General features: G+C 33.2%; 1 protein-coding gene and 1 non-coding gene across 2 annotated transcripts; both read right to left on the reverse strand.

Moving 5' to 3' along the window:
* Nucleotides 1–11,575: 11,575 nt before the first annotated feature.
* Nucleotides 11,576–11,648, reverse strand: TRNAA-AGC (transfer RNA alanine (anticodon AGC)). The gene has a single exon. It is a non-coding gene; the product is annotated as a tRNA-Ala (tRNA).
* A 167-nt stretch (nucleotides 11,649–11,815) lies between these two features.
* Nucleotides 11,816–14,468, reverse strand: LOC126588814 (21.7 kDa class VI heat shock protein-like). The gene is made up of 2 exons (XM_050253943.1): nucleotides 13,958–14,468; nucleotides 11,816–12,254 (listed from the first exon to the last, which is right to left on the reverse strand). Exons 1-2 carry the CDS (start codon nucleotides 14,280–14,282, stop codon nucleotides 11,959–11,961), a joined length of 621 nt encoding a protein of 206 aa, XP_050109900.1. The 5' UTR covers nucleotides 14,283–14,468; the 3' UTR covers nucleotides 11,816–11,958.
* Nucleotides 14,469–14,695: the final 227 nt, after the last annotated feature.

Below are 14,695 nucleotides of genomic sequence, written 5' to 3' on the forward strand. Positions count from 1 at the left end.
TTGGTTTCATGTACTTTTTTTTTTTAAGAAAAATTAATGAAAATGATTGAAAACTTTGAGTTTTAACGATAAGGACAAAATAAATGGTAAAGTGAATAGTATCAATATTGACTTTTTAGTGTTAAAATATGGTTTTTCGTTAAAGTGAACAGTACCATGAGCTTTTCGTTAAAGTTCCGTTTTTTTATGGGTCATTTGGGTCATTTTCGTTAAAGTTCCGTCTTTTTATGGGTCATTTTGGTTCAGATCTCTAATTAATCTAATTGTTAGAATGAAACTTTATTTGTTTAAATAGTTTGATCAAAGTCCCTAGCATCATTTAAGGATTTAACTCATGCATTTATGCATTCAATATTCCACAAATTATGAAATTTAAACAAATCCAAATAATATTATTACAAATATAACAATTACTTAAAAATCAAATTTGTTCTTCACATAGTTCTAGCAAAAAAAAAAAAACATGTACCCACATAGTTATTAATATAGTGCATGTAATAACTATTGATATATTTTAAAATATAAAATAAACACATATAATTAGTATGGGTATGTTCATAAAAAATATTGGTACAAATTAAATGTAAAATAAGGGTACATATTAAAATTCAAAACTATGGGTACAAATTAAATTGAAAATATGGGTACATATTAAAATTCAAAATGATGGGTACAAGTTAGAACTAAAAAGAATATTGGTATAAATTAAAAAAAATGGATACAAATTATAAATAGAAATATATGAAAAAAAAATACTAAAAATATTATATTTGAAAATGATTAATAATTTTTCAATTTTAAATTGACATATAATGACTTGTAAAATAATTTAATATTCAAATAATGACATCAAGAAAAGTCAACGGACCTTGATCAAAAATGAAAAAGGAATAAGGTTTCAATTAATGAGAAGGACAAATGAGGGGTGGTAACCTAACACCTATGAATTGGTGGTGTAGAGCATGAAGGAGAATAAGAAATAACAAAAAAAAAAATATATATATATATAATTAGAGAGATAATTATAAAGAAATTTAATTCTTATGGTAAATCTTATCATTAAAGAGAGAATTATTAATAATAAAATAATTCTAAATTCAAGGAATCAGACTTATTTTAATAAACTAGACTATTCCTAATATTAGCTTTAAAAAAAAACTAATGAAAATAACTTGAAAATTTTGAGTTTTAACGATAAGGACAAAATAAAAGATAAAGTGAATAGTGATAGGTTTGACTTTTTAGTGTAAAAATGTGGTTTTTCGTTAAAGTGAATAATACCGCGAACTTTTCATTAAAACTTCCTAAAAAAATGGGACCTATATCAAGTTTTCTCCTTGTTAAATTTGTTGACCAAAGGACGAAAAGTGACATGTATAGTGTGTACATTAGTATTCTAAAAGACCCTATCTAGGGTAGTTTATGTTCCATTTAGGCAATAGGTGGTTAGTCACCACTACAATTAATCCTATGTGTTTCAAAAATGAGAAAGGACACCTAAATCTGTCTAGCCACCCACCTAGACCACCTAGGTCACCACTCTTACTTAGATGAAAATTAGATAACTTCTGTTTTGCATTTTATTTATTCAATAAATTGTCGGATATTTGAATGAACACTCATAATATTATTTATCGGATATTTTAAAAGTACTTCCAAACAAGCTCTGATTAGCTTGATTAAGTATGCTTTTTCTATTGTAGATTGTATTGAGTCGTTTGAGGTGTTACTTGACTTTATTTTGGACGTTCTATTGAAAGACTGTATTTTGTAAGTCACTAAAGTACTCCTAGTGGTGAGGATGTATGTGAGTATGTTAGGTTAAAGATTCAAAACCGTCCAATTCAACCAAAAAAATAAATAAATAAATTGGAGGTCAAGTTTCGAGTCAGCCTCCCTCACTGGGCACATTTTTATCCTCTTTATTATAACTCTCGCGCATTGTAAAAATTATCTCAACAAAAAATATTAGTAACTTGGACTAACTTATATTTCTGCATCATGGTTTGGTAGGGAATTGAGCTATAGGTACAGTTAGGAGACCTACATATAATGATTATGTAGTATGTATCCTTCATCAAATTTAAAACACAAACAATCATTAATAATTAACCCAATAATTCAACTTTAGATGATAATTCTTAGATTAAAGAAACATTTGGTGCAACTAATTTCTTAATTTCTTATAGTAATTGTCATATTGTTGGCAACCATATATAAATATATATATATATGTATACATATGTGTGTGTGTGTGTGTGTGTGTATTAATATGTGATGATCTCTTTTGATGTAGCTGAAGCAACCAAAGGCCAGCTCTGGCTCCCCGACTTTCCACCCAGATAAAACCTTAAGAATTTGGAAAACCGTATATATCCTTTTCCCTTGCGTCAAATGAAGGTCAAGTATTTCACTTTTATAATTTTTCCCGGAACAGCTTTTCTACCAGTTTTCTTTTGTAACAAACAAAGGGAGACAAGTTCCCATCATGCATGGTGGTGTGGTGCAATTAGCTGTGTTGGTAATATTGCATTTTCGTTTCTTGGTGCTCAGCTGCATTCTCGTCGGTCACTTTCTGATGATAATTATATGGTCCTTTTCTGGAAGCTTCTTTAATAGCCATCGTTTCATTTTGTCGTCATTATGGCGTATCAATTCAATAATATAATATCATGTGTTTACTGTCATTATGATGTTTGGCCAATAAATATAATATCATGTGTTTTATGGATATATTGCTACTGTAATGACTCGGGTCCAATAATACATTGCATTATTTAGTTGAGATATCATGATGCTAGTAAACTCATTCTATATAATCAAGTTACGCTCATAAATTAGCAGATTTTCTTCAATAATACGGGAAATGAATGGTCAAGTTTGAATTGTGAAAACAATATTTTTACTTATTTGTCAATCTAATGAATATAAAATCAGACTACCTAGTACTTGAAGACTTATCCCGTAAACTAGATCTCTCTCTAAAGATAATATGCCAAACGTGCATGCTATGCTAATGTTTTATATAATGATTAATTAAAAGAAAAAGATATTATATTTCAAGGTGATATATGCGCTATCATGATTCATGATGACTTTTCTTGCTTAGAAGCTGCTGATTAAATATGGATTAGTGACTTTACCAAATGGAATAAATAGCTAATTGTGTTCTTTCTGTCAATTTTGATGTTCATAGCTTGCCTTTTTAATTAATTAAGTAAAATGTAATCACTAAACACACTAAGGCATCATAATGTCATGCCGGTGCACCGTGCACATCAGTCAGATCTTAAAATATATACACATATAGACTTTGGAGATTATGAGATTTATTTAAGTGTTAGGTTCAATATATCGATCGATCTTAATTAGTCAAGAACGAACCCATTGGTCAAAATTCAAATTATGTTCAATTGATCAAATTTAAGATTTTTTTTCCCCTTGTATCTGAGGTTCTATACGTTCTTTCTCTTTTCTTCTCATTTTCAAGAGGGAAAAAAAGCCTCAAAAATCTTATAAATTTATTTAAGAGCTTATTTGTTCCATTCATTTCTCAATAACAACTAATAATTATCTAGGTATGGTTTGCCTTGTTTCAAAAGAATGCATTTTGTGCTGAAAAAGAATATATTGCATGTTAAATTACTTACTCTAAATAAAGGGAAATCATGAATAAAGAAGAGAATGAATAAATATGGTATGCAACTTAATAATTAGTAAGCATTCACGCGATCTAACTTGCTTTGTCAATGGTCAATTGCGTGCACGTGGCCAAATAGTAAAGAATTAAATTTATATGATTGATTATTTACTAATTAGTAAACGTTAATGAACAATGGTGATATATCTTAATTCTTAAACATAAAGTACCCTATTTCCTGTGTCTTAATTAGTATAATTCAAGTAAAAAAAATTGACCAAGGGAGCAACAACCTACTTCAACATAACGTAACAAAGATTAACAATAAAATGTCGTTATAATTGCTGGGGACCAAATTTGCATGTGTAGTTTGCCACTATTAGCAATATATATATGTGTGTGTGTGTACCAAAAATAAACGCATCTAATTAGATTAAGTTAGATTTAATTAAGCCGTCTGGTTTGTATTATCAACTATGCATATTTTTCTTTTTGTCACAAAGAAGAAGATATAGTGTATATAATTCCTCAATCATTTATATAAAACACACCCTTGAAATTTGAATTAGTTTTTGAAATAAGACATATAGCTTTAATTTCATATTACAACATAAAGTATTGAACATTTGAAATTGTATCAGCTTACATTTTCCGCATAATTGATAGTTCTATTTTTTGTAAGTTGATGACATGGTGAGTGTGAAATTCGTATATGGGTTGACATGTAAGTCATATTTGCACTACTGACCAAAAACTCATTAATTTAAAAACTTATAGTGCAATGTGAGAAAATTAAGACTTTGTAATTCATCTTAAAACCATCTCACACCTGAAAAGTGTAAATTGTAGTTAACCAAATTTTTATCTATTTTCTTATAGACCTAATATTTATCTCTTATTGTTGTTGGCAAGTGTTTATTCTTTTGTGAATGCCAAGTCGAACCCTAATCCAATTATCCAAGGATTAAATAAAATAAATAAATAATTTCTAAATGCTTGGGCGGCTGCAAACTCCAATGAACTGATCAACCATACAAAACTTGTTTACAAATCATGGTCTTCAAGCTTGTGCGTTGTACGGTGTACCATGATTTTTGGATTACTTTGGAGTGTCCGCCTGCACGAGATGAACAAATCATACATTTTTCAATCAAAGATTCAAGAGAACTGCTAGGTTAGATTTCTTAAAATAGGAATCTCTATCACTGTTCGAAAAATTTCTGCCTAACGCCGCCTAGACTCCTCTTAGACGCTAAGCAGTGGTCACCGTCCCAATGAATGCTCAGACGTTTGAAAATTAAGAAATGACGCCTAGACCTGCTGAGGCACCTGCATAGCCCGCCCAGACCCACCTAGGCACCGGCCTAAGTTGTGACTCACTTAGAAGAAAATATATAACTTTCATTTTGCATTTTTTTCTTCAATAAATTGTAAGAGACTTGTTGAATACTTAAATAAACACACATTATATGCTTGTTCCCTATGTTTTCATTATGTTCCAATACTTCATAATAAATATGTCATTCTATTTTGTAGTTTTTAATGAAATTACATATATTTTAAGTATAAACAGACACTTATTTACACTAAATATAGTATATTTACTTAAATCCGTTTAGCCGCTAAGCCTCAACTTGCCGCCCGACTAACCCGTAGCGTCTTTTAGCACAATGTTTTATTATATTGGCACAAAAATTAACGTTAAATTATGAGACGTGACAGAGAATTTATGGAATTCTCAGTTTAAGAGAGTCCTTTTTAGCATTTCTCAATATTCAAAAGACACTTATAGCAATAGCATTTTTAAATTCAAAAATAAAAAACTTGTCAGTGTATTTTAATATTGTATGCACAAAGTCAATTGAATACTACATATAAACCACCCATTTCTAACAACAAATATGTTACGAAACAAAAAGGGGATTGCTTAGTATAATACATATATGTTGAATTAATCAAAATGTTTGAGTGGTGACATATCTTGTTGCTTGAGTCTTCTTATTTTGTCAACTTGGTATTAGTTGAACCAAAAACGTAAGCTTCAACGAGAGGCATCTTATGTTTGATCGCCCACATATGGCATCATAGACAATCGTATGAAATACAAAGAACTTTTTATGTGTGACTTTTGACCTAACTGATAAACCATAGAATTTGTCCGCTTTAAGATTATTATTTGATTGCCGCTGGTATTGGTACTCCTAATTTTGGGAACTAGATCTTCTTCAGAGCAGTTTTTTCAAACCTCCGAACCAAATATTTAAACCATTCACATAAAATTGTACGGCTCAAAGTGAATCCCTCACCCTTTCGCTCTCTCCCTCATCTCAGAAAGGCTTCACGACTATCTTTCAAGTTTTTTTATTTGCTTTCCCAATATATTGAGAACTGGATTTTGCTCAGAAGAAACAAGAGAGATAGGTAGAGGCTTGAAGCTTCATAGAAGTGCAAATCTGATGGGTGGTGAGAGAAGGAGATAGCGACGTAAGGAGAGAGAAGCTGTTGTAGGAGCTTGGCATGTTTCTTTTGCTCTGGAGAGGATCTGTGTCCCTAATTTGTTCTCACATCCACATTTTTTTTATCACTTGTTTTATTAGTATAATATTATAAAGCAACTAACTAGTTAGATATTGATAAGGTCTTCCATCTGACTCACTCAACTTAGAGTATGTTTCACCCAGTCTAATTACAATCGAGTTTTTTATCATTCACAACTATGGTCCAAATCCATCTCCTTGATTTGTAAATTCAATCCAATAGAAAGTTGGCCTGGTTTGGGTTTTCATGATTTGTTAGTTTTAGATGTGTTTGCTATGTGGATTTGTATTAGGTTGATTGGGCTTTTGTGGACTAAATAATGTAACAATGAAATAATTCCGCAACTCAAACACTAATCATCAATTGTCTAATACAATGGCGAAACAATCATGTGTTTGGCATGGGACATAACAATAGTTGATGGTTATTTATGTGTTAAACTTAACAGTCACGTACTCTCACATTACATGATAAAAGATGACGATTATTTATGTGTTAGACCTAACAACAATGTCCTCTAACATTACATAATTAGTTGATATTTATCTACTTGTTAGACCTAACAACTACGACGGTACTTAATTAAAGTTGACGGTTATTCATGTGTGAGACCTAACAATCTTGTACTCTCACATTATTAAGGGAACAAATGTAATACAGTTAGTAATATAGTTAGGTAGTTAGTATTTGGTTAAAGTAGTTAGGATTTCTTTATAAACAGTATGTGTAATCTTCATTTTTAATCAATCAATACAAAAGCATATTCTCTCTCTAAACTCACTTTCTCTCTAGATTCTCTCTTGTTTCTCTCTACTTCTTCCTCTTCCTCTGTATCAATTCCATCTTCTGCAATGTAGTTAATATGGTATAGCCACCAGGCTCACGCCATGGATTCTGGTGGTTTTTCTTCGTAGTAGTTTACATTTTCTTTTTCTTCCTAGTTTAGTTTCTCTTCAAATTTCCATTAGATTCTTGGGTTGATTTTTCTGCGATTGTTGGGATCGTGATTGCGATTGTTGGGTTGATCTTCGGTGCTCCGTTCTGTTCGCCGTTCGCGATGACGTCGTTGAGCTGCGAGAGAACCTCCGCAGTCATGGTCGCTCTCCTTCAAACTCTCCGATTCGATATCTTTGTGTCGCTTCTTGAAGAACTCTTCCTGCAACACCCTCAGATTCTGATATGCAACGCACATCCTTGGTGCCGTTTTTCTTCATTCGTTGAAGCATAAAGACTGCATATTCTTTTGGGTTTCTCGATCTGGGTTTCTTCATCTGCGTTGGTTGATTCAAGATTGGAGTTTCGATTCATGGTTGCTGTTTATCAGGTCATTCTTGAACTTTTATGCATCGGTGGTGTTTGAAGAATTGCTGCAGTGAGTTTTTGTTCTTCCGCTGACATTGTTGAAGATTTATGGTGCTTCTCTATGATTTGGGTAATGATTTCGACTATCTATCATCAAGCTTGTTCTTTTTATGGTTTCTGAAATGCACATCACCTGTTTGTTTTAATGCGTCAGAAGTATATTTTCGAGGTATATTGTCGTTACAAACTGAAACTTCATTGTTATCTACCAAATCTCAACAATTCCTTTCGAGGGGCATGAATAGCCAAACACAGGCAGTAATCACTCTTTGTGGGTTTTGGTCGGTGACGGCAAGGAAAGCAGATGGAATGTCGCCGACCTTACCACCGCCGAGCGCCGTCTCTGGGTGGTTATGCCGTTCAAAACCTTATGCTCTCTGCAATCCATACATGGCTACGATAGGTTGACTCTGATATGATCCTTTCGCCGGAAGCAATGGCTGCTGTGATCTTTGTTAGCGAGAGAATTCAATGGTGAGATTTTTCTGGATTTTCAGAATTTGTTGCCGTTGAGGATTGAAATTGATGGGTTTTGCTCAGAATTATTATGTGAGGGATCTGCAGACTTTGAACACAAGGCCAATGGCATCTTTCTGCAATCTTGATTGCACATTATCTGTTTGACGAAATGTCAAAGAGTGCTTTTGTTGTTATCTGTTTGACGAAATGTCAAAGAGTGCTTTTGTTGATTTCTTGGCTTTACTATTGTCTACATATCCAAAAGGCAGCGATTTATCATCAATTGGACTAGTCTCACGTCCTGAAGCTGAAGAAGATAGTATGATGGGCTCAGGTATCGGATTGTAGGAAAATGATGCATCTTCCCTCGTCATTTGTTCGTCCGAAGGCTTCATTCGATCAGAATCCATCACATGGGCTCTCAACAGAACAGCAAATGCTCAGGTACAAGTGTTATTTCATACGAAATTTTGTTCTTGCCGGGTTTCAAGAGCAAGATAGGTCTCGGTCCTAAGTGGTACTACATCCGTTGTGTTAGATGTAATGGTCGATGATTTCTGGTGTTTCTCTGGGCGTTTTTGGATCAAGAACTGAAGATTCAGGTTTCATCTTTCTCTATGCACTCCAACTGTTTGTTTGATTGTCTCAGTGAGGAATTCTTGGTGTTGTTTGCATATCAGCTCTATGTGCTTCTCTGGTGTTATTTGATCCATGGTCTGTTCGGTGGTGGAGCTGTCAATGCCCTGCAAAAGTGTATGATTCATTGATTTTGTGAAGTAGTTGATTGATTTCTTTGAGGCACGAAGCCATTATTCTTTGTTTGCGGCACGAAGCCATTTCAAGTTTGTTTCTTTGGGCACGAAGCCATTTCAAGATAGTTAGTTGTTTGGGCACGAAGCCATTTCAAGTTTGTTTGTTTGCGGCACGAAGCCATTTCAAGATTGATTTTTTTTTGGCACGAAGCCATTTTTCTGTATAGATTAGTTGATTGAAGTTTGTGGGCACAAGGCCATGTTTTCTGAAAAGATTAGTTCATTAGAGTTGTAACTGTTGAAAGGCTTGGTTTGCAGGGGATTGTACAATTATGTTGTGGTGAGGCAGTGAATATATTTGGGAAACAGAGTATCATATTTGGTGTGGACAATCACTTATGTTTGCAAAGGGTTCGGCTATTGGACAAGATGTCGTGAACAAGGTTCAAGCATTTGATGAAAAGCATCGGTTGATAGCAAGTGCATTAGAGAAGGCCATTTCCTTTTACAAGAAAGTAGGGCTTACAGAGAAATTGACAGTAGGCATTTTCGTGGTTAATGAGAAAGTGAAGTCTGTTGATATTAAACAATGGCAGCAATATTTTCAATAGAGAAAATTGAATGATACAGGGTTTGTTGTCCAAATAAGTAGGTATGTAGCAACGTGGCTAAATGGTGCTTTTGGTAAGGGGCCAAAGGCAGGACAGGTTGCAGGACAGATTGCAGTTGGTCTTCCAATCTCAAACTGGGTTTCCCCAGTTGAGATTGAGGGGGAGTATTAAGGGAACAAATGTAATACAGTTAGTAATATAGTTAGGTAGTTAGTATTTGGTTAAAGTAGTTAGGATTTCTTTATAAACAGTATGTGTAATCTTCATTTTTAATCAATCAATACAAAAGCATATTTCTCTCTCTAAACTCACTTTCTCTCTAGATTCTCTCTTGTTTCTCTCTACTTCTTCCTCTTCCTCTGCATCAATTCCATCTTCTGCAATGTAGTTAATACACATTGCATAATAAAAGTTGAACGTTGAACATGTGTTCGGTTTAACAGTCACATACTCTTACGTTACGTTATGAGTCGATAATATACTATGTATTTTACCCTAATCTTAGTATTAATTTATTAGTTATTTTGGTAGAACTTTGATACTTTGTTTTTTGTATTTTCAATGTAGGATATTCAACTTCCTCTGGAGCAAAACGTGACCAAACGGATGAATTTTTTAGTGGTTTCAATTGGAGGATGTATGTGAGTGTTTCAAGATGATTGTTTCAAAATTTCAGATTTTTCTATCAAACCGTTTGACCGTGGCAATGAAATAAAGGCCGAGCGTGCAGCTTTCCCAGATTAACGTTTTTGGACGTTTTGAGTATTTTGAAGATCAAGATGGCATATGTTGAAGAAGATTCCTTATGAGGATTTGTTAGGGATGTCTCAAGCTTTAAAAAGAGTCATTTTTGGGATCAAATCGAAGTTGATTTGGTCAGTCAAAAGTCTAATTTTTTTAGAAGTCCGAATTTCAGTTCAAATAGAAACCTTTTATTTGCTAGTTTATTATTTTATTATGTTTCCTAGTTGTATTCTAAGACGTTTTCTAGGTAGAGTTTTATTTTGTAGCAGTTGAAATAAGGCTATTTAGCTATTAGGAGAGGTCGTACTATTTTGGAGATTTTCAAAGTTTTTACCTATAAGGTGTTTTCTATTCTTGTTTTTAATAATATTTTATTTTATGATTGTTCGTAACTAATTTCCGTTTGTTAGGGCGATGCCTTGAGCCTTAGCATAAATATGTAGTCTTTATTTAATTGCTTATGATATTATGCATGCATGCTTTGAATTATTAATTACTGTGTTTAAACTGTCTTTGTGTCTTAATGATTCGTGACCATTAGGATGTTTAGATAAGTAATCGGATGCAATTTCTGTTGGCATGTCACCTTGAAATTGAGGAATGCTTCTTGTGGTTAATAATTGTAAGTTCACCAAGGCGAATGCCACTTCTTGAGGGTTACATGATTTTTCAAGGGTTTTCACAAAGTATAATAAGTCACGCATGTTTATATTTGATTTGAATGTCACAGACGGATTGCATGCTTGATATACGTTCTAGCTTGAATGTCATAAGTAGAATATGCATAAAGAAAACCTAACCTTCAAAGTTGCATGTGTAATCTATAAGTAATTGATAAAACTACATAGGATTGTTAAGGTGACGACGGAGCCTGTCCTTTTATCATTATGTTCTAAAATTGTTTTCTTTCAAATTGGTTTCTTTAATTGTTTTTATTAAAATTCGCTTTTGTTATTTTAAAATTCAAAATCAATCTTTTCAAACTTTGTTTGAAATAATTAGTTTAAATACAAATTATTCAATCAATCCATATAGAGAACGACATTGCTTGAGCTGTTATACTATGATAACTTTGTACTCTTACAACTTACAAGTATTTTTAAGTGTTTTTATTCCTACTTTTGCATGTGATAAAAATCCTATCAAATGTATATTTGAATTAAGCAAAAATTTTGTCGATTTGATCAACATCATATAGTATCTTGTTCCTTTTTCTTCAGGCTAAAACAGGAAGGAAACAACCTCACATTTTTTTTGGTACAAAGAAAGAAAATAGGATTTTCATCAAAAAAAAATAAAAAATAAAAACCAAATTAGAATCACATACCTTTGCATGCTAATTTATTGTCGTCTAACTGAAACTCCCGTCTGTGACTCGCTAACCTTAGCGTCGTTTAGTATTTGTGAGCTAATTCATACGACAACAAGCTCATAGCCGTCTCAATAAACATGAAAAAAGGCAAATATAGTGGAGATGCGGGGTATCGATCCCCGTACCTCTCGCATGCTAAGCGAGCGCTCTACCATCTGAGCTACATCCCCATCGGCTGTTATTTCTGCTTTTTTAATAATTATAACCTAACTAATTACGCTTATGAGAGTTGCGGGGTTCACTCTTCACTGCCACGTGACATTCCGATATAATAATTCTATATTACATGAAGAAAAACATATAAATATTACTGTATTATTAGACCGAGACATTAAGATAGCGGTAAACTTGTTTTTTGTAAATTATTATCTACGATAGATGTAGAAAAAAGTTCTGTTTACATCATCATATCACACGTATCTATATTATAGGCATGTCAAAATTTAACAAGTCACCAATATTATGTTTAGGTTTTAAAACTCACATTGGATCTTTATCTTTTGCATTGGCATTAGAATCCAAGGGTTTGTTGATCTTGTGAACTTTGAGTTCCAAAAGTAGGTCATTAGCGAGAGAAGCCTCTATCCTTCTGGAATCAGCATCTTGTGGGAGCTCAAGCCTCCGAACATAACCATGTTCCCACCAATTCCCACTTCTCCAATCCTTCGTGCTCTTCAAGGAGTTGGACTCTCCTCTTTGCTGCTGCTTCCACTGCCCACTTATTTCCACCACTTTTCCATTTTCAGCAGACACTTGAACATTATTTTTCCCTTCCTCTGTTTCACCAAACCATTATACCAGTGATTTCGCATTTGAGAAATGAATCCAAAACATCGGATCTAGGGTAAAATACGCTTAATCATTTTAGCTACAAGTTATGTGGATCAAAGTTTTCGTTTCACTGCTCTCGTGAATTTAGTTTATAGTTAAAACCTTTTTGGACTCTAGGCCTTGTCCCTCACTCTTCATTTATATGGAAAGGGATCATCTTCAGATCCCTTCCTCCTAATCCATCAAGTTCGGGGATCCGAGCTGTTGAAATTTGATTTAACGGCTAAAGTTATTATAACTTTTAAAGTAGGCCCTTGTAGCTGTTGAATCAAATTTCAATAGCTTGGATCCCCGGACTTGGTGGATTAGGAGGAAGGGATCCGGAGAGGATCCCTTTCCCATTTATATAACCGTAATGAGTCTGATAAGGCTATTGGCCTAGTAAGTTAGGCTGTGAAAGGGGAAATATAACTAATTAGGGTTTTTTCATTTTGACATGATATTCAGGGTTGTCTCTGAGATTGCAAAAGTCATATGCGAAATTTATAAAAGGCCCCGTCTTAAGATTAGGTTTCCAAAAAAAAGTAGGATAATGTATTTATACTAGAAAACAATAGCTTAAATCAACATAAATTTTAGAACTCACTGATTGTAAGTTTATAAATGTCATTAATTAATAAGTAAAAAGAGCTAGAAACATAACATTCACTAAATAATCATAAGTAGTTCAACCTTAAACAACCAAACAAGAACAAGCTTAAAAAACTATAACTTTGAAGTTTCACTTGAATATACAACATTATTATAAAAAAAAATTGGAAAAAAAAAATCTTTTTTTAGGGTGTTGTTTTAGAAAGAAAAAAAAATTACTGTTATAAGGAGTGCATAACGAGATTTTAAAGTGCTAATAAAAGTAATTTTTTTTAAAATATAGCATTTACATATAAATATTAGATGACAAAAAATTTTGGGGGCCTTTTGCAATTGCACGTTTCGTTCTCTCCCCCTTGATGATATTTTAAACTGATTATAATTCATCGAGTAGGAGATTTATACTTGAGTGCAAAGAGATGAGTAATGTGCCTTAATCAACTGACTTAATGCACGTATATTGATAATAGGTCTAAGATTTTATGCGTTTGATCCCATACGATGTACCAAACCCCCTCCCCCTTTTAGAAACCAAAAACCCCACATTAATCCTTAAAACTCACTAGCATATGGGCATACACAAAGTGTGTGAGAAAATTTTTTATTTTTGTTTTTGAAATAGAAGGAGAGAGGAAGAGAGTGATAGAGATTGTGGGAGTGGGAAATTTTTATTTTTATTATTTTTTATTTTTTATAATTAGAGATATATTAAGATTATATGTAGGTGAGACTTAAAAAAAAAGCAAAATTTAGTTGTGTGAAATTACATTTCTGCCTCATATTTCTTATTCACGTTCTGTTTTAATTAAAGGGTTAAACTGGTAATTTCATAGGATTTTGGTTAACAATGAGTGTTTTTTTAATTAGTAGAGATAAGCAACCTCTTTGAAAATAAAGTCTTCTCCCTTTGTCTTAAAAGGTTTATTCATGAATTAAGGAGTAATCCCAATACTTGCAGATGCAGTCTTCTTAGTGCATTAAATCTAAATCATAATTAGGAAATTAAGAAGTCTAATTTCTGAAAAATAAATATTTCATAAGTAGTTGAAAATTTTACCTGGTAGTTCTACTTTTAGGACATAGTCTTGATCTGTTTGAAACCAATCAGTACAGGTTTGGCCAGAGCTTCTGAGACCAGACAGCAAGATATCCGACTCAAACTCCCACAGTGGGAAGGCATCAGAAGGATCAAAAAATTTCCCAAACAGCAAAGGACTGAAAAAAGATGCACCACCAAAGACCTTCTGCACTGTTGGATTTGTGCTGCCTTGAGCCATGAATCTTCTGAACACATCTTCCCTCAATAAAACACACCATTTCTGCGGAGTTTGATCGTCTCTTACGACTTCAAGCTGCTTCCTACTAGTAGTAGTAGTAGTCATTGGAGAAGATTGGAGGAGCTAGAGAGATCACTTTTGAGTGTATGGTGGAGAGAGGTTAGAGGGTTGCTTGGTGTTTATACTGGAAGGAGAAGCACTTTGGAGAAAAGTAGAGCACAAATTCCCTGCCGAGAATATTTTGGAGGGCTGGAAAGCTATTTGGAATATTTTCTTTTTCTAGATTTTTTCTCAATGGTGTGAAGAAATCACTTATGGCAGCCCCAAGGCTAAGCACGTAACATGTTCTTCTTTTGTTTCAACCATGGATGTTTTCTCATTTGTCTCTAACGACACAAGGTTGGTTTTTGTTCTTTGGTACACAAAACAAGAAGTTATGAAGACTATTTTGTAACCATAGATGAGTGCCGATGGAGTAATCACTACATCAAAATTGGTTTTTTTTTTTTTTTTTTTTT

Source organism: Malus sylvestris, chromosome 11 (assembly GCF_916048215.2).
Source record: "Malus sylvestris chromosome 11, drMalSylv7.2, whole genome shotgun sequence".
Classification (NCBI taxonomy): domain Eukaryota; kingdom Viridiplantae; phylum Streptophyta; class Magnoliopsida; order Rosales; family Rosaceae; genus Malus; species Malus sylvestris.